The following is a 20,272-nucleotide window of genomic DNA, read 5'->3' on the forward strand; positions in this document are numbered from 1 at the left end:
TGTAAGTCTTTCCAGGTTGTTCTAAAGTCTGCCTGCTCATCATTTCTTATGGAACAATAGTATTCCATTACTTTCATATACTACAACTTGTTCAGCCATTCCCTGATTGATGGGCATCCCCTCAATTTCCAATTCTTGGCCACCACAAAAAGAACTGCTATAAATATTTTTGTGTGTATGGGTCCTTTTCCCATTTTTATAATGTCTTTGGAGTACAGCCCTAGAAGTGGCATTGTTGGGTCAAAGGGTATGCATAGATTTAAAGCAGTTGGGGCATAGTTCCAAATTGCTCTCCAGAATGGTTGGATCAGTTCAGAACTCCACCAATGCATTAGTGTTCCAATTTTCCCACATCTTCTCCAATATTTATCATTTTCTTGTTTTGTCATGTTAGCTGATCTGATAGGTGTGATGTGGTACCTCAAAGTTGTTTTGATTTGCATTTCTCTAATCAATAGTGATTTAGAGCATTTTTTCCATATGACTTTAAATAGCTTTAATTTCTTCATCTGAAAACTGCGACAGGCATAGTTTTTAAAAGGCCTCCAGGGCCTCCTCATGTAATAGCCAGTTGGATGTTAATTCTAACTGGGAGAATTCCTTCTCACTTCATAAATGGATAATAGAGCTTAGACTAACCTTTGCACTTAGCTTAACATATTTAAGCCTCTGTTATCTTCATTTTCTGTAATTATATCAACTGAGGGGAGCGAGTTGTCTCTCCTTTCTCCCCTCCTATATTTTCGATGACAGAAAACAAATTGTGGTATACTGGACTTCCAAAAAAAAATCCCATCCTGTTGCTTCATAGGAATTATTGTGTAATGGAAAGTGTATTTTTGGAGTCAAAAACCTAGGTTCAAATTCTAATTCTGCTACTTGAGCAAGTCACTTCAATACTGCCTTAATTATGACTCAGTTATTATTGTCTCTGTTTCCCTTTATGCTGGAAGAAGCACTAAAGGGCTTGATCTGAGACATCTCTCCCTTCTGTCCCCTCTTCTTGTTTTTTTTTTTTCCCCTGATCACCATCTATAAAGTGCTATTTAGATTTCTTGTCTTCAGACCCTCTTCTCTGTTGGGGAGGGAGGGAGAAAGACAGACAGATAGGCAGAGAGACTGAGGGTGTGTGTGTGTGTGTGTGTGTGTGTGTGTGTGTGTGTGTGTGTATGTATGTATGTGTGCACTTACATGTGAGCACATGCAAAATACACACTTAAGGGGAAAAAATGTAAAGTCTTTGAGCTTCTATTTCCTTGTTTTTAAAATGAGAGTAATAATGTGCATAATATTTTTTTTATAGCATATCTTTTAAGAAGTGAGGATAGCACTTTAACCTTGAAGCCTCTGTAAATGTCCTGCTGCTTTTAAATAGTTGTGTCTGTTCTTGTCTTGGAGGCAGATTTGTTTTGCTGAAACATCTGTAACATATTCATCATGGTATTATAGAGAACATTAACTCTGGAGTTCAGACCTGGTTTCATCTCTCACCTCTGATGGCAAATGTCTTGGTGACTATGTCACCAAGTCATTTAATTTTCCCCAGGCCTCTGAGGCCTTATCTCTAAAATGAGGGAGTGGTACTAACTAGTCAGAGGTTTCTTCCAGCTCTTGATCTCTGACCTTTCTCAATCCCACTGCTCATCTACCCAAGGGGTTTCTCAAAAATATAAGAGTTTTCTATAGATAAAATTTTTGAAAAGAATATCCCAAAGTTTTTCTAAATTTCATAGGCATTTAAATTTTATATGGTTTTTAGTTTTTTTTCTTTGCTAGTGAAAAAATATTTCCAAAATAATGGTTAGTGAAATGGTTTCTCAAACTTATGATATATTCTTGTATTTTGATTATATATACACTTAGATCAGTAATTGAAATAGGGAAAGGTCTTTTTGTATTTTAGGAAATGAGTTGATGAATTTCCTCTTCCCTGGAGGTCTTCCATTGGAAGCCAGATGACCACTTATTGGGGATATTGTAGTAGAGGTTCCTATTCAGTTACTGGTTAGGCTAGATGCATTTTGTTATTCCTTTCATTTCTAAAACCCTGTGATTTAAAATTTTTTGTTTGAAGCACTTAGCAAAGATTTCTCTTAACTGCTAAATAATTCTTTTAAAACCTATGAAATGGTGCATATTTTTCCTTAGTTTATACAATTCATGGTTCTTGAATTCTAAGATCTGTTTTCACATATCAAATCTTAAATGATCTTACTATAACTATGTCTAGAACTATCTCTGGTATTAAGTGGGAAGGCCCATCCATTACTATTCTGAAAGCCTCAGGACTTGGTGAACAAGGGTAGGGCATCAGTGCTTTTTTGTGGACTAAACATCTATATATGCTTTAGACTTTTTCTTTTGTTCCTGGATGATAGAATCACAGAGTTAGAAGGGATTTCAGAGGTCATCTAATCCAACATTATTGACATGTTGTCTTTGCTTGAAGACCTTTAGGGAGTAGGAATCCACTGTTCCACAATGCAGTCTGTTCTACTTTAGGGTTAACTGTTAGGAACTTCTTCCTTATGGAAAATCTAAATGTGCCTCTTGATCCCACAATAGCCTTGTGAGTAAGGCAGGTACTGATTATCAGTAAGGCTGTATTGAGCACGTACCATGTGCACCTATACTTTGCTAGCAACTGGGAAAAGAGACAAATATTAAAAAAAAATCTCTACTCTCAAGGAACTCATTCTATTATAGGTAAAGATACAACATATACACAGATAAGTAATTCTTCAGCCATTTACAGTATGGCTTTCAATTGTATCATTCAATTGAAACTGCTTTTCCCAAAGTTACCAGTGATTTCCTAGTTACCAAATCAAAATGGTCTTTTTTTCAGTCCATCCTTTATGACTTATCTGCTGCATTTGAACTGTTGACCTCCCCTCTTTTCCTATATATTTTTCCCTCTCTGGGTTTTCATGATTCTACTCTCTCCTAGTTTGCCTCCTACCTGTCTAAACACTCTCCAGTCGCCTTTGCTGCCTCATCATCTACAGCATACCGCCCAGCTGTGGGCTCTGTTCTGAGCCCTCTTGTCTTCTTTCCCTATATTTTCTCTGTAGCCTCACCAGCTCTTCTGGGTTTAGCTATCTTGATACAGATGACTCTCAGATATATTTATCTAGCCCTAATCTCTCTCATGACCTTCATTCTCACATTTCATCTGCCTATTAGACATTTCAAACTGGATATTCAGGGGCATCTTAAATTCAGTCTGTCTAAAACAGATTATTATCTTTCCCCCTACACCTTCTTCTTTTCTAAGCTTCCTTTTTCATCCTTCTGGTGTCTCAGGTTCACAATCTTTGTGTTTTCCTGGATTCCTCTCTTTCTTGCCAGTTGTCCAGTCTTATCTCCACAACAAGTCTTGTATCTGACCCCCTTCTCTCCATTCACATAGTTACCACCTTAGTTCTGGCTCTCTACTTAGCAAAAAGATCAAGTATTTGAAGACTGAGGTGGTTTTTTTTTTTTTATTTTGGCCTTCTCATAATGATTGCTTTCTATTTGTTATACTTTTTTTTTTTTTTTGGTGAGGCAGTAGGGGTTAAGTGACTTTCCCAGAGTCACACAGCTAGTGAATATTATGTGTCTGAGATCAGATTTGAACTCAGGTCCTCCTGACTCCAGGACTGATGCTCTATCCACTACACCGCCTAGCTGTCTCCTATTTGTTATACTTGTGTAGGATATAGTAATACTGTTGATTCTTCTTTTTGGTATCATTTGCTTTTTCAAATAGGTCAGATTAGAGATGTAATTATGTATATATTTTTTTCTTATCTTTTCCTTCTAGGGTTACTTTGATTTTTATCTTTATTCTAACAAATCAGTGATCTGACTAAACCCAGATTTTGATAACCACTTGTCTCTTACCTGGTGAGATGTGTGTATACATATGTGTACTCATACACACATATTTTGTTGATATTTGGTGATTATTGTGTACAGCACCTTCCAACTTTTTGCTTGAATACATTCTTTAGAGGTAGCTTGTGGACTGTGGACAGTGGGTAGAGCATTGGAACTGGAGTCAGGAAGAACTGAGTTCAAATCCAACCTCAAACACTTATTAGCTGTGATACTTTGTGAAAGTCATTTAACCTTTGTCTGCCTCAGTTTCCTCAACTGTAAAATGAGAATAACAATACCACCTATCTTGCAGGTTTGTTGTGAGGATCAAATAATATAATATTTATAAAAGTGCTTAGCACAGTGTAATGCTTAGCACATAGTAAGTGCTATATAAATACTTATTCTCTTCTTTTCCCTTCCCCTTATTCTTGATATCTGTGTAGTCTCAGGCCTTATTGATTGACCTCTTTAGTTACATAAAATAGAACCCTATTATTTTGCTGTCTTCCTCTTTGCCTACTTTTGCACTGAAGTCACTTGGTGTGGAAAATTTGATAGGATGCTTCATAGAATTTCCTCATTTCTTCATCTGTTACAGATAATTGATGTAAAAACTATGGCTGTTGTCATTGTGTTGGCCTTATTGCTCATGGTCATCGGGGTACTGCAAGGTCAAATAACCAAATGTCCTATAAAATGATGTTTCTTATTGCCTTTGAGATGTACATTTAATTCAATTGTGCAAATTCCTTTATTGGGGAAATTGGGTGTCATTTTTCCATTTAGATGCAACTTTGTTTTGTCTTTTAGTTTTGATTATAATAAGAATACCACTATTTATTGTTTATTTCCTTCATCTGAATGAAAGATACAGAGAATATCATGTTCCATTGTTTCTCCTTTGTTGGTAGTTATGAGAACTTTAGAGGGAAGAAACTGTTCCAACTTTGGATTCATGATTGGGAAGAAGAAAGCAATGCATAATCTGAAATGTATTCCTGAATTTGGGAAATTCTACTGGATAAGTAAGCCCTGATATACATCAGAAGCTCTCAAGAATGAAATTCCAAAGACACAAAAAGAAACATTTCTGATGAGGAAGAACATAAATTGTCATCCAAAGAGATAGTTTATGGATGCACAGGGAAATCAGATAAGTTAGATTTCTTAAAAGACAAGCATAGAAAATGGAAGCAAGGGAAAACAACGAAGGATAAATATGAAAGTTTAGCACACTCCTGTATGAATGGCCTCAGGAGTACTAAAGCTCAGAATATGTTAAAGCTGGTGAAAAAAGCTAAGGAAAATATTTTTAAAATTTTTTATCTAGGTAAAGAGGAATATTAAGGAAAGATTAGGACTGCTTTTCTGGGTACCTTTAGAGGTCAAGAAGGATGAAGACTGAGAAAACTGTCAGTATTTATTCATCTTTTCTTTAATAATGTCACCTAGAATTTTTGAGAGAATCAAATTCACTGGCCTTTAGGTTGCATATTTTAATCTCTTCCTCTTTTTTTTTTTAAGTGGAGTAATATTTGCCTTTCTCTACACCTTTAAAGGCTCTCCCTTTCTGTATGTTCATTCACAAGGGTTCACCAATTACATCATTGATTCTTTCAGTACTCTGGTCAGTACTCTGGTTTTTTCTTGGCCTAATGAATTTAAGCTCATCAAGGGCATTGTTACTCTTGTTATTTTCCTACTTTGCTTGAAGATCAGTGTCCAATTGTCTGTTGTAGTCTCTCCTTTTCAGTTTGAATATTATTCTCCTTGGCCGAAAAACTGAAAGTGGTAACAGAGTTCAGTTATTCTGCCTTCTCATTTGTTATGATCATCTTATCTACCTTGCATCATGGTCCTATTCTTTCTTTGATCTTCCTCTTTTCCCAAGATGTAACTAACAAAACCCCTACCATAGCCCTTTTTATTGTCCTTAGTTTCTTTGTCAGGTTAGGCTTGGTGTGCTATAACATGTCTGAAATTATACATATAGAACTTGTTTTTGTTTATCCTCTCTTACCTGCACTTGTGTCTCATGAAGATAGGATGTAGACCCCAAAAAGGAAAAACCCTGCACTTTCCCACGTGGCCAAATCTCTGGCATTCCCCTGAGGCTATAATCCCATCAACTGGTCATTCATTGTGGCTACACCCAGTCTCCCAATTCTGTTACCTTTAACCTGTTCTAGCCTTCTATTGTCTTACCTCCCTATAGCCCCCAGCCATTTCCCACACTTAATCCTAGGTAGGCTCCATTCTCCCTTGGCCACATGGTACAGGTCCCAGGAGTTCTGTTCACTCCAGTTTACTGGCCACTCCTTTTCAGATCTTCCTTAGACCCCTCCTCCAGTCACCCTAAACTACTTGACCACTCCTAGATCCCTCCCACAGTCTTTCTGTACATAAGGTCCGTCTTGTCTCTGTTAAGGTGCTTTAGATTCTTAAAATCTAGGCACTGCTCAGATTCTTACAATCTAGCCAATAGCTCACTAACATTCAGACTCCTTAAGAATCTGCCCAAAATGACAGATGTTCTAATAAACCTTGTGTTTGGCTGAAAGAAGGCTTGGGTTGAATTCTTTTGGGCAGGATCCACATGTTGTGATATTGGGGTCCCAGCACCCTTAAACCTCATCATGTCCATTTCCTTTACATGTCTTGCTAAAAATATAAGTTGGTTGGTTCTGTTTCTTCAGGCAATTCCACCTTTTCTTCCTCATCAGAATTATTTCTCATTGTATCTTCCAAATTTCATTCTTTTGAATTTCCCATCCCTTTTGGGCTAATTTCCTTTCTATAGTTGTTAGTCCTTGAGCTCCTACTTTCCTTTCATTGAACTACTTGAAATCTGCTCTCCTAATAACTATTGTGAGAAATGTGGTTCAGTCACTCCTTGGTGTAGGGTTAGGGGTTTAGCCAAAGCATGCAGCCGCAACTCACTGCTGCCCTAGAAACATACCATGTGGAGTTCCATCCTCCCTTAAGAAACAAAACTAAAAACTGAAGTGAGCAAAGGGACATTGATTTATTTACGGGTCTTGCAAGAAGCAGGTGTGTGATTAACCCCCCCCCCCCCCAAAAAAAAAGAAAGAAAGAAAAAAAGGAACACATACCAGGGATGCCAGAGCAAGCCTTTTATGCAATTAGTTCCTTCTTGTCCCTCCCTTCAGAGCCTGAATTGGTCCCTGGTCTTCCTGGTTACAATCTTCTCTTGATACTCCCACTTCATAACTTGTCCTTCCTCCCGCTAAAATATGAAATGTGCCTACTTCTGTGCTACTGCTCCCCTCTGGGCAGAGAAGTTAGTATTCATGAGTCCATTATGCATTCGCACTCTAAGTAAAGCTTAACCTTTGTCCTACTTCCAGCCTCTTTAACCAAACAACCAATTTCATCCATTTTCAGCTTGTTCTAGAACCTCTGAACTACTTTTTCTCTCCATTTCCTTATATGGAAACATAATAGTTTCTTACCTCTCACGCTGAATCTCAAACTATGCCTGCCTTTATTTTCCTTTGTTATAAATTTTATTATGTATTGATAATTTGTTCCCAAGATTCTCATCATTTCAGTTTACACAGCCATGTCTTTCTGATTGGTGTGAACCAAAAGTGGTTGTTCCCTGCATTGCTTTCTGTTTTTCAAAAGATAAAATTATTATTAAGGAAAGCCACAGAATTTTTAGTTCTGTTTTTGGCTTAGAGGGAGTTCCAGCAGACATCTATATAATTGATAACTGAAGTTACCTTATAGCCACTATATCGTGCCTTAATGCCTGGCTTGTCATTGTTTCTTGAATTTACATATTTCTTCTTTCTTTACAGTTGATCTTTATTATTCTCTGATATCACTTTTGTTTGTACCTCCAGTGATCTTCGTCAGATCTTTCTATCATGATTCTAGTCGTGGGTCTTATGTCATTAAATCTTATGATGCCTGTGGTCATTTTTTATCAGTTGGACAGTACTAGAAAATATTGGGGAACATCTAGTAGTATAGTTTGACTGAAATGTGAAAGAGAATCCTGTGAAATCAAGCTTAAAGGAATACTGAAGCCAGATTGTGGCATTGATGCCTTCATTGTCAAGCTAAGGATTTTATATTTTATACTGTAAGAAATAGAGAGCCATTGGATTTCTTTCTTTTTTTAAAAATAGGAAGCTGTTCATTAGAAAGATGATTTTGCTTGCTATGTCAAAGGTAGATTGAATGGATAGATGAAGCACTTAAGCATTTTCGATGTGTTAGGCACGGTGCTAAAATATTGGAGAGGAGAGAGATTGGAAATGGAGACTAGTTTAGGAGGTTATTGTGAGTAATCCAGGTGACAGGTGATGATAACTTTAATTAGGGTTGGTAGCAATACAAATGGAAAGTTGGGGATAGATGATGTAGTGGAGTTAGAATGCACAGCCCTGATTGAATGTCTCTTTGGAGTGAAGGAGGAAGGTGACTAAAATGTTTTGAACCCTGCTTATGACTCCCCTACTATCCCACTTTAATACTAGTGTCTTTGTCTATTGATTATCTCTAATTTATCTTGATTATATTTTGCTTATAGAAAGATGTATGGTGTCTCCATTATTGCCCTGTAAGTTGTGAGCTCCTTGGATCAGAGACTATCTTTTGTTTTTCTTTACATACCCAGCACGGTGCCTGGCATGTAGCAAACACTTAATAAATGCTTATTGATTGACTGGGAAAGGCAGTAGTGCCATCAACTGAAATATTATGAGGGATAGTCTTTTTGGTGGAATGAATTCAGATTTAGATATTTTGAGTTTGAAGGGTCAACAGTATAGCCAGATTATTCCCATTAGGCAATTTGAAAGCTTGGCCTGAAGCTCAGGTGAGATATAACTGGAACTATAAATTTGATAATCATCTGTTTACAGATGGCAAGGAAGAGAGAAGAGGACTGAGGACAGTCCTTTGAGGGATACCCACACTTAGGAGAAGAAAGATGTACCTTTCAGGGAGATGGAGGAATGGTCTTTCAAGTAGGAGGAAATTCAAGAGATCAAAGTTTCTAGCCTGGGACGTTCAATGAATAGTAGTACCACTGACAGAAATAAGGCTTCATAAATAAGAGTTGCCACCTACTTGTTTCAGTGAAAGTATGTCATTTCATTCTGTCCTTTTCATGAGGACTCATTTATTGATTTGATTTGAGTTTCATTGAATTGAAATGAATTCATAAACTGAATTGAACCTATGTCACTAATGTTGCAGTGTGTACTTAGCTGTGGGTTATCCATAAATACCATTGTGAGATACAGTTTTAATTTCTATCCTTATTAATAATGTTCTTCTTTTCCCCTGCATTCTGTTCATTTCATCTTGGTTTTCAGCCAGCTGACTTCCATTATCATCTGGTATGCCTTTCTTTTCTTCTTTTTTTTTTTTTTTTTTGGTCTTAAAGAAGGTAACCTTGTGACATCGTTAATATTGGGAAAATAACATCGGTGCTGATACAAGTGCCAAGGAAAATGGAAGCACATTCTTCCTTTCCCACTCAAAAAGGAACCCAGGTGGATTTGAACTTAGTTCATGATACTTAGGCATACTAATGGACAGTTAACTTTGGCAGTACAAGTAGATAGTACTTTCTTACTGTTTTCAGTCTTTTTATTTTCCTTTTTTTATTTTATTTTAAAAGATAATGTGAATAAGAGGTTGTATGTGGGTGTGGACGTGGCCCTTTATTGTGCCTCATCTATTAAATGGTGATAATAACAGCTGTCCTTTCTGTCTGGGTTCAACTGAGATCGTATATGTAAAAGTGTGTACTGTACAATGTAGCGACACATTTCTGTAGTAATGTGTACTGTAGAGTGTTTTCTTAAAAAAAAAACAAATGTGGAAGGTAGATTTTATAAATATTATTCCCTTTTAATAGATCAAGATAGTTTAGATTTATAGGGATGGAGTGATTTGTCTAAGGTCACACAACCAATTAAGTAATAAAGTCCAGATGCAAACCCAGTTCTTTTGATCAAATCCAGTGCTTTTTTGTTACATTTTTGGTATTAGATCCACCTTTATTTAGAAATCTTTTTCAACTCTGAGTTGAAACTCTGGATTATGAAGGTAAGGGAATAAGTATTTTTTTTTAGCACCTACTTTATGCCAGGTGATGTGCTAAGTGCTTTAGAAATTATTATCTCATTTTATCTTTATAACACCCCTGGGAGATATGTGCTATTATCACTATTTTACAGTCAAGTAAACTGAGACAAATTAAATTCCTTGCACAGTCACACAACTAGTCTGAGGCTGGATTTGAACTCAGGTTTCTACAAACCAAAATGTCTTGCCCCAGAAATTGACATAGAAACCACTGTTGCATAAGGTTTTGCAGAGAATGTATACATTTAATCTCAGCTTTTACTTTACTTTGTGAATTAATAAATATTTATTAAAATGTCTGTTTGTTAGACCAGAAATGGCAACCCACAACACTCTTGAGTGTGACGAGAACGAGATTAAAATAGAATTCAGGAATATTTAACAAAATAAACAAAAATACAATAAAACAGATAATACATTTTAAAACTAAGTAAGTATGCTGTCACAGGGAATCTTATCTATGGATCAGTGGTCCCCATTTCTATTTGAGTTTGACTCTTCTGATGTAAACTTTTTTTTTCCTTTTTCTAGTATTCTTTCAATTTTTGTAGTTACTTGTATATTCCTGGGGAATAAAGGTACGACACCCCCCCCCCCCAAAAAAGCGCAGATAATCCAGAGAAGCAAAGACCCAATCAAGGCTAGGCATGTGTTGTTGTATTGGATCTGACTTAAGCAAGACTCTCCATACACAGGGGAAAGTCTTAAAGCAGTTGTGAGCTTCTTAAAACCCCACTAAGACTTTTTTGGACATTGTGTATATAGGTAGTTGGGAGACAGCAAACCTGCCTTTCCAGTCATTTTGCTGCCTTTTTTATTTTAAATGCCCTGGGGCTTTAGGACAGCTTCAGCAGGGGGCCCAGTTGGTTGGTTCTCAGCCAACTGGGGCCATCTCTGTGGGGCGCCTCTAACTACAGTACCTAAATTACCTCCAAATTAGGTTGACTGTGGCCTGGTTTATCCGAACTCTGTGCCCAGGTAACGGTTCAAATTGGATAGCAGGCTGTTCTTTTTGGGCTTATTCAGCTGTCCCATTCTGCATCGTTGCTCTCTGCTTTATTCTTCTAACAGTGGCAAGGGTCTTTTATAGACCAGAACTTACCACCTTCCCCGCTTACTTACTAGTAAAAGAAGCCTGATAAAAGTCACTACTCTAGTAGACCCATCTGCTTATTTCTTCTGCTTAATTCTTGGCCTGCTGTTTTTCTGTTACCCCTCACCAGAGCTGCCTGAGGTCAGAGGTCAGAGTGCAGACCAACAAATGGTGCCTTTTCACTGGGACATTAGTAGTCACTTGCAGCTCTGACTGCTGGTGTTAGTTGCCTTGAAGGCACAGTAGGCTAGCTAGGACAAAACCATGGTCAAGAGTGGTTAATCACACACATTTTAAAATAAAACAGATGTTAGGCAACATTGGTCAACCTTGTGAGCATCCTCTGTTCTAGTTAGAATTTGTGTAAGTGTGTTTTCACTGTATTTTTCAGACATTAATGAATTTATTCTCTTAAAGTCCTCTTGATTATTATCAGTATTTTCTTTTAAGAAATCAGGTGGTTAAGGCATAAACAAAATTTAACCATCTTTCTCCTTTTTCATTTTGACAGTGTGTTTACTGTGATACTTTGATGCAGAGATATTACTGAAACAAGAGATTTTGTGACTTGCTTACAGGCACCCAGACAACTATATTCCAGAATATGAAAGCTGTCCAGTTTGTAGGTTTATGTTAAACAAAAATAATTACATTGATATTCCTTGTATTAGACAAATTTTTAATATACATAGTATGACTTTGTATCACATAAATCTAAAGAATGAGGACACAAAGTTCCTAGCTATTTATTCTCTTACAACTGAAGTGGAATGTTTTTAGATAGTTACATTTTTAAAGATGACCTTTGTCTTCTCCCAGTTTGAATGGAAAAAAGTAAGTTGTGCTTTGTTAGGAGGGGAGCTAGCTATGGTACTGATTGTGAGGATATTTTGCTGTCTTACTCTGTATATGATTTCATCCCTCAATCATATTTTGTTTAGGAGACAAAAAAAAGTATGTCTTGAGTCCATCAGTATTCTCTAGGATAATTCAACAAGAATGTAGCTGCCATAGCTCTTTGCTTTTTTATTTTTTTTGTTAAGCTGCATTTATGGAGAAAGTGTCAATTTGACAGAAAATATTTAATATCAGAAATCTTTAGCTTTTCTGTTTTATTTTTCCAGTTGTTGATCTGGGTAATTATTTTAACTGCACTAATATCAGAATGGTTTGGTAAAATGCTAGAGGCAAGAATTTGAAAACAACAACAAAAATGGCTTAAAGAGCCACAAACCTGACCTAGGTCAAGCTTGATTTGCAGCTCAGTCAATTTTGGAATAGGCTGTCAGTTTGGTAAACAGGAGTCTGCTGGGTGAATTGAACAGAAGGGTGAGATTAGCATATTAATAAGGTGCTTTCTAATCTCCTTCTCTCTCTCCTCCCTCCCCTTTCTCCCTCCTTCCCTTTTCCCTCCCTCCCTTCCTGAATGAATCTAGGAATACAGACCCACACGGTCACATTACTAGCTGGTTGCATTCTGTTCAGTAGCTCACTCTGGCAAGGATGGTCAGTGTTTCAAATTGCGGACGCATGAGAAGATTCTGTAATTGAAAAGCATTCTTCCTGCTGCTGGAAAATGTTACAGAAGTGATACCTACCAAATTTCGATGCAAACTATCCAAACAGGAACAAATGTAGGGGAAGCTTAGCCTTGCTTGTGGATTGAATGCATTCGAGTGATTAGCTTTCCAGCCCCCCTACAGGAGCAAATACTATTGGAGCACTGAATTGGGACTTTGTATGCTGAATCCTGGCTTGATCTCTATACAATTGTGTGTATGTTGTTGGAACTGGCTGGCCAACCGGCCCTGAAACCAGCAGGTGCTATCTATATGGAGAAAAGCGGCTGTAGCCCATTTCCAATATGCTGGGCTAAAGGTATAAATAATTTTAAAATCTATTGTTTTTTATTGTCTTGAAATTGCATTTTGGCATAGAAAGGGCTGTTAAGATTTTTCTTTTCAAGAAATTATCTCCAAAAGCAGAAAAACAAAAATTAGAAAAAAATGTGCAATTATAATCATAACAAACTGGCTATTCTGTCATGGTTGCTAAAATGTTTAAATGAGTAAACATTTATTCTTTTGTCTTTTGTACTTACTTTCTCTTTGTTTAACTTTGTTATATCTTTTTTTATCTTGTTAATTTTCCATTTTGTTTCTGGAAGTTCTAGAGAAAAAGAAATGATTAGTTTAATTAAAATAGGATGAAAACTTCTCTTCCTAATTTTTTTTCCTTATGGTTTTAAAATTGGTATTCTTTAGTGGTGGGTAATCCAGACATATAATACTTTGTAGTCCATATGATGGCAAAATGGATTTATAATTACTGAGTCAGGGATGCAGTATTACTCTACTACTTCCCTAAATTTTTTCACTTAATTTAAAATTTTAAATTAACTTTAAAAAAATAAAAACAGTTTTCTGGTTGTGTTCCAGGCAACATTTGGGGCATTTTTGTTTAAAATATTATGTGGGAAATTCCATGCCATGTAAATAAGAAGAAAACCCCAAAGGTTGGAATATATATGTAACTTCTTTACTTTAATAGAAAAAAAAATCTGCCTTAGCAAAGATGATCCTTTATGGAGGATTTTATTAAAACATGTCATAAACATGGGTTATTTTAAACATATGTATATACTTAATGTCAAGCCAACCCCATCTCAAGTTAGATAGTACACAGTTGCAATGTTATAAGTAGAGCTGTAGATTGATTGCACCTAGCTTTTAGTTTAGGAAAAAAACTATCCCCCAACTAGGATTTTAAAGTCTTAGCTCCTAACTGTTAATTTTGCTTTTGTTGCTTCTGATTTATCCAGTAGTAATTTTTATCCATTTGGATGTTGAAATTTGTCTGGCTTTTAAACATTTAAAAGACATTTGATTTTGGAGTTTATGTACTACATGGATGTGAAGTAATATCTAATATGTAAATTTAAAAATTACGTTGGGTTCATCATTGGGCACAAAAAGAAAAGGACCCATTAATTTTGTTTTTTTTTAATTGAAATTCCTCATATGGTTTTTTAAAAAATTATTTACATTATCATTTACTATGATTCAACAAGACTAGTAAAGTCTACTTAGAGGCCCTGGGAGTTCCACATGTCAAATCTATGCTGCTTTTGCAGGCCTTTTATTTGCATAATTCCTGCCCATTGTTTGAGAACATTTGTTTTAGTTTTTGTGGCAGAGGCTAAATTCTCAATCCACACATCAAGCAGGCCCAGAATTTGAACTAGTTTAACCAAATGTTAGGGTTTCTTTTTTCTTGTTACCCCAGGAACTGTTGGAAATTCATAGCAAACTTTCAGAGTCAGATAGAATGAGGCTTCACGTTCACTGAGAAGACACTAATTAGAGTCTGACCTTGTTAGCTTTCAAAGATAGGAATAATTTTTTTAAAATGGAAAGTATTTTTGTAAAAAGTAGACTCTAAGATACCGGAAGTTTGAGATTGTTCCTACAAGTAGTTCAGGACATTTGGCAGACCTGCTTTCAGATGTAGGGCTGGCTGTATCTCTTGTGTAGGCTATTGCTGCTTTTGGATTGGCCACAAGAGGTGGCTCTGACAATGCAAGGCTCCTGTGAACCCCGCCCCTTTCTTAGAGGTTAGTCACACTGCCTCCTCAGTGATCACATAACATATACAGTTCTAGTAAACTTCCTCTTGCCCTTCTCATTTTACTGCCTTGCACCAGGACAACAGAGCATACATAAATCTGTGTGCTGGTTTGATTCTTGCCTGTATAGTAGGGACAAAGGAAGATATGGGTAGAAATTTGCCGAAGTGGCCTTTTCCAAATGTAACTTTTAGGTAAAGAGAAACTAAGAGATTTTTAAGACCATAAATCTCTATATGTAGTGGGGTAGAAGCTGTTCTGTGGTCCTCAGATGTTATCATTCACAAACTGTTGATCACATTAACCTCTTAGAAAATTAGCAGTGCTCCACTTTAAGAAAAGACTTAAAAATGCTTATCAGGAGAGTTCAAAATTCATAAGGCAAAAACTCAGCTGGTGTGTTTCTCATTCTTTAAAATTAAAGTTCTCCTTTTGAAATCATGTTGATCTAGCATTTGACTAGTTATCCTTAGAACTTGTCTTCATCGTTATATACTGAGTTAATTTTTTTTTTTTTTGTGAATAAGTCATACCCATTCCCTGAAGACAACTTTGTCAGTGTTGGTTATGGTAAAATTCAGCCTACCAGAAACCATCCACACCCATGGGGTATAGGGAATGGGGGTGGTGTATTACTATCAAAAATAATATACATATTTTCACTATTTAACACTATTTGAACTATAACACTATTCCTGGCCTCCTCGAAGATAGTTTTGTGATTCCACAATTGGAATATGTGACTGTTCATAATAAATATTCATTTTGTGCATATACTGGCTTGTACTTGGGGATTAGTATGTTTCTGTTACAGTACTGTTGAAAGAGTAATAAAAGCTTATTAAGAGTATTTTGAAAATATCTTTAAAGACACTGTATTGTTTCACCTTTTTAAGGACTTGGGAGAGTCTAAGAGATAATGTAGACATTACTAAGGAAATAATGTTATTTTGGAGAAAGGTTTATGTGTCACAACTTTTCTCATACCAGATCATTCTATCTATATATTGACTCAAGGTTGACTTTAAAACTCTAAAAAAAAATTTTTTCTGGCTTTTGTGGAGAAAATGAACTAGTTTCAGAAATACTGAAGCAGGGAAAGGACATAATAAAAGCTCTTAACGTCAGATTTCCCACCATTTCACCTTTTCCTATGAATAGATAGTACTTTATACATAGTAGACCTTGGTGCATATTTATGATAGTTGTAGAGACATAGATAGCATACTTATCAAATTTACAGATGACAGGGCTGGAAAGGATAGGCACTATGTTTTATGACAGTCAGGGTTCAAAAAGAACTAACTAGGCTAGAATGATCAGTCAGATTTAATAAAATGAAGTTAAGGGATCAGGATATTTACTGAACTTGTGATGCTGTTGGAATAGGGAACTCTCAGTTGGGGAAACTCCCTCTTCCAATGCTATTTGGCACCTTTCATGCGAGTTATACTCTTACAGAGTTGCCCACAGTGCTGAGGAGTTAAGTGACTTGCCCAGAGTCAAACAGCCATTATATTAGAGTTGAGTCCCCAAAGGGAAGCTACGTTTTCCACTCAGGGTTCAAGGAATAGCCTGAGGGATTGATTATCATGAACACCCACCTGTGTGCTTCTCACCATAGTTACAGCCAGATAATAATTAGCTAGCTAGACTTAAGTAGGTTTTGTGGTTAATTACTCTGGTGATGTAGTAGGTACAAAACATCTCTCCTCTCAAACTAAGAGCATAATTTCCTACCACTACACAGAGTCCAGGGAAAAGTGAGCTCAAGCTTAAAGTACTTAGGGCAAAGGATTGACCACACTTTGGCTGGAGTTGTCAAGTTGTTCCCCAGAGTCATGGTATCACTTTTCTGCTGGCTCTTTGTAGATCTTTGAATCTACATTGAATTTGTCCTTGGCTTCTGATGCAGACATTGCAGTCAGCTAATCCAGAGATGCTGGTAGGATGGTTATGGGAAGAAGGGAAGACCTGTACCTCCAAAGTTCATGAGGTCTTCCTCTGGCCAGGTTGTGAGTGGGGAGGAAGAGATGATATCTGGGGTTCTGTTTCTTTGGTCGGTTGATCTAGTTGGAATGCTCTGTTCTCTGTGTGCTCAAATCTTTCCTCTACCAGGTGCTTGAATAATTTTGATTTTGAACTGATCTATTTTATATATTAAATCTACATAGGATGACCGAGTTTCCTCAGCCAATCTCAACTTTCTTGTTAATTATTCTTACTTCTGACTTAATTGATTCAGTTAGTCAATTCTGATATGATACTTCAGGATTGGATTCAGGTAGAGAAGGGGACAAAGGGCTTGTGGAATTTTATCAACCAGTCAACAATTATCCCACAGAAGGTGGGGGCTGCAGTCTAACTCTTTGCAATTGGACATCAGTAAGGACCTTGCTTGACTGAGGTCTCTGCATCCTTTCCATAGTATTTCTTGAGCCTCAGCCACTATTATGAAAAGGGCCGTGGTATATAGAGCTGATTTTACTCAATTCTGATCAGTGGGATTCGACTGAGTAAAAATCTCCTGAATCTCTCTGCAGTCATCCTTTACTCCTTTGAAAAGAAATAATCTTTTTGGTTCTGGGAATGGATGTCTCTCAGCCTTTTGGAATTTATCTACTAAGGCTTTTGTAGAGTCCAAAGCAAGAGTTCCCTGTTCCATTTAGTATACTATAAGGAAAGAAGTATTATGCATGATAAATCAACAGTTGGAAACTAATGTAGTTTCTAATGATTACAAAAAATCCTGGTAACAAAAAAAACTTTGAAGGGAAAATAATAATTGAGCAACATTTTAACAAGTATGGAAAACAGTATCTGCTTTCCTCTGTCTCTGGGCAGGTTGAATTTGGCACCACCTTACCCTTGCCAAAAAAAAAAAACCAACCAGAAAACAAAAAAGACTCCTTTCTGACCCGTACAAAATAGATAGGAAGCTGGAACAAAAATAAATGAGTAGCCCTGGGACTTCTTTGTCCTGTTACAAGAGTTTTACATACATTATTTCCTTTCAGCCTTACAACAACCTTCTGTTTACCACAGGTATTAGTCGCTTCATTTTACAAATAAGAAAAATAGGGTTGAGAAAGATTTAGTGATTTGCCAGTGTTCCTGCAGCTAGTATATCAGAGAACCCTGGTTTTCCTAACTGAATCCAGACCTCTATCTACTGTGCCATATTGATTCACAATTTTCTGTTCCTTCATTATGTGGTAATAAAATAATCCCTCACCTCTATCCCCTGTTGTATCTGTCTGAAGTGGATAGACCTAACCTTTAAGTTGTTAATAACCTCCTCAAGTACTTCAGTGGTTCCTTCATCTCTCATCAGTGTAAGTACCCCCTTCAGTAGTTCCTTCATCAAGCATTTATTAAGCAGATAGCAGCCCATCAATTCTTTCTTATTCCATCTGTCTTTGTCAGATTTTGCATTACTGATAAAATTATACCCGGATCATAGTATATAATCTTTTTTATATATTGTAGCCTTTTTTATACCTAGCTCTGTGTCAATTCGGGGAACAGTAAATAAAATGGTGGATTTGCAGTCAGGAAATTCACATGTGCCTCAGAATTTACTAGCTGTGTGACCCCTCCTAAGTCATTCAATTGCTCTCCCCTTTAGTTTCCTCATCTGTAAAATGGTGATAATAATATTACCTACTGTACAATGTTGTTGTGAAGATAAAATGAGATAACATGTACAAACCTTAAAGTGCAATATAAGTGCTAGCTATCATTATTGGCAAAATTTTTATTTTATATTTTTGCATCGATATACATTAGAGGAATTGGTGTATACTTCCCTTCCATGTGCCCACCCAAGGAGGGGAGGGAGCCCCCATATCTCCCTTGTTCAACTATCAGGACCATATTTGATTCCTAGGAGTTAGGTAGGATCTCTTTCCTCTTTCCTCATTTTTGCAATTTGTTTTTTTTGCAATTAATTGTTGCTTGAATATTTGTTAAAATTCACTTATAAATCCACCTGATCCTGGGTTATTTTTCCTTTTTAAGGTCATTCATAGATTGTTTGATTTCTTTTTCTGAGATTAGATTGTTTGCATTTTCAATTTCTTGTTCTCAATTTAGTTCTATTTTTGTAATATTCATCCATTTCATTTAAATAGCTCATTTTGTTGGCACATAACTGGTCAAAAGGGTTTCTAATAATTTATTTTATTCTATACTTTTTCATTTTTGATACTGGCAATTTCATTTTCTTTGTTTTTTTAAATCAGATTAGCTAATGGTCTATCTTATTACTTAAAAACAGCAACTGGAATTTTTGATTTGTTGCTTTTTTGTTGTTTTAGTTACATGCCTGATTCATTGATCTGTTGTTCTTTTGTTGATGAAAGTATTTAGAGATAAATTTTTCCCTGTTGACTGCTTTGGCTTCATCTCAAAAGTGTTGTTGTATTGTTTCATTTTTGTCAGTTTATTTTATGAAATTATCTATTGTTTCTATAATTTGTTTTTTGACCCAGTTTTTAGGGATTAAATTATTGAGTGTCCACTTAAATTTGAATTTTTTTCTTCAAATGTACTTTAATGATTATACTTTTTATTGCATTGTGATCATTAAAGGTTATGTTTATTATTACTGCTTATTTGCATTTGTTTGTAAGGTTTTTAATGCCTAGTAGATGATCAATTTTTGTAAAGGTGGCATTTACCCCTTGAGAGGGAAAGCAAACACACATACACAGACACTATCTCTCTCTCTCTCTCTCACTCTCTCTCTCTGTCTCTCTCGTTCCTAATCCTAATTCCCCTTCTGTAATTGCCAAAAATATATTCATCTCTATCTTTTTTAGAATTCAGGTCATTAACTTATTGTCAATATTTTTTAGCTAGTCTAATTCTAAAATTATCATGTTGAGATCCCCATCTATGAATGTTTTGCTGTCAATTTCTCCCTATAATTCAGTTAACTCTTAAGTATTTAGATGCCATGCACTTGGTTACATATAAATTATCTTCATCATTTCTTTTGTGTGTAAGCATAACATAATTATCTTTTAACCATGTCTGTTTTTACATTTAGTTGCCTTTTCTAAAATGATTTTCATCGCTGCCTTTTTGAGTTCATTTAATGCATAATAAAATCTTATTTTAGCCCTTATTTTAATTCTGGGTCAGTCCTAATGTTTTAAGTGTATTTCTTGAGTAAATAACATGTTCTTGGCTTCTGTTTTCTAATCTCTTCTGCTGTTCTGTTCTATTTTATGGGTGAATCCATCCCGTTTACAGTTATGATAATTGTTTTATTTCTTCATATCTGACTACCCTTTTCTTTCTGTTTTCCACCTGGGGCCTCTTTGCAAAAGATAAAGAAGTGGAGCAAAGTAGGAATTTTCTCAGCACCAGTATTTTGTCTTTGAAGGAGGCTATTCCTTCTCCTGTGATGTTCGTCTTTTAACCAGTCTCTGACCTCTAGTTCTTATACTGTTTTTCTCTTATTTTGACCCTTTCTTTATAATCTACCCTCAGAAGTTGACATTTGTTTTGCATATGGCTATTTGCTCCTCTTATGTCCCTGTTTCCTTTCC

The 20,272-nt window shown here is 36.1% G+C and overlaps 1 protein-coding gene across 1 annotated transcript in view; it reads left to right on the forward strand.

The window, feature by feature from the left end:
- Positions 1 to 12,557: 12,557 nt before the first annotated feature.
- The window catches only part of PTK2 (protein tyrosine kinase 2), a 304,848-nt gene continuing 297,133 nt past the window's right edge, over positions 12,558 to 20,272 (forward strand). Inside the window, exon 1 of the mRNA XM_027845408.1 lies at positions 12,558 to 12,967. Within this exon, the coding sequence (XP_027701209.1) occupies positions 12,868 to 12,967 (100 nt within the window). The 5' untranslated portion in view covers positions 12,558 to 12,867. The remainder of the gene's footprint in view (positions 12,968 to 20,272) is intronic.

This window comes from Vombatus ursinus, unplaced genomic scaffold (assembly GCF_900497805.2).
Source record: "Vombatus ursinus unplaced genomic scaffold, bare-nosed wombat genome assembly UNPS02005236.1, whole genome shotgun sequence".
Taxonomy (NCBI): Eukaryota; Metazoa; Chordata; class Mammalia; order Diprotodontia; family Vombatidae; genus Vombatus; species Vombatus ursinus.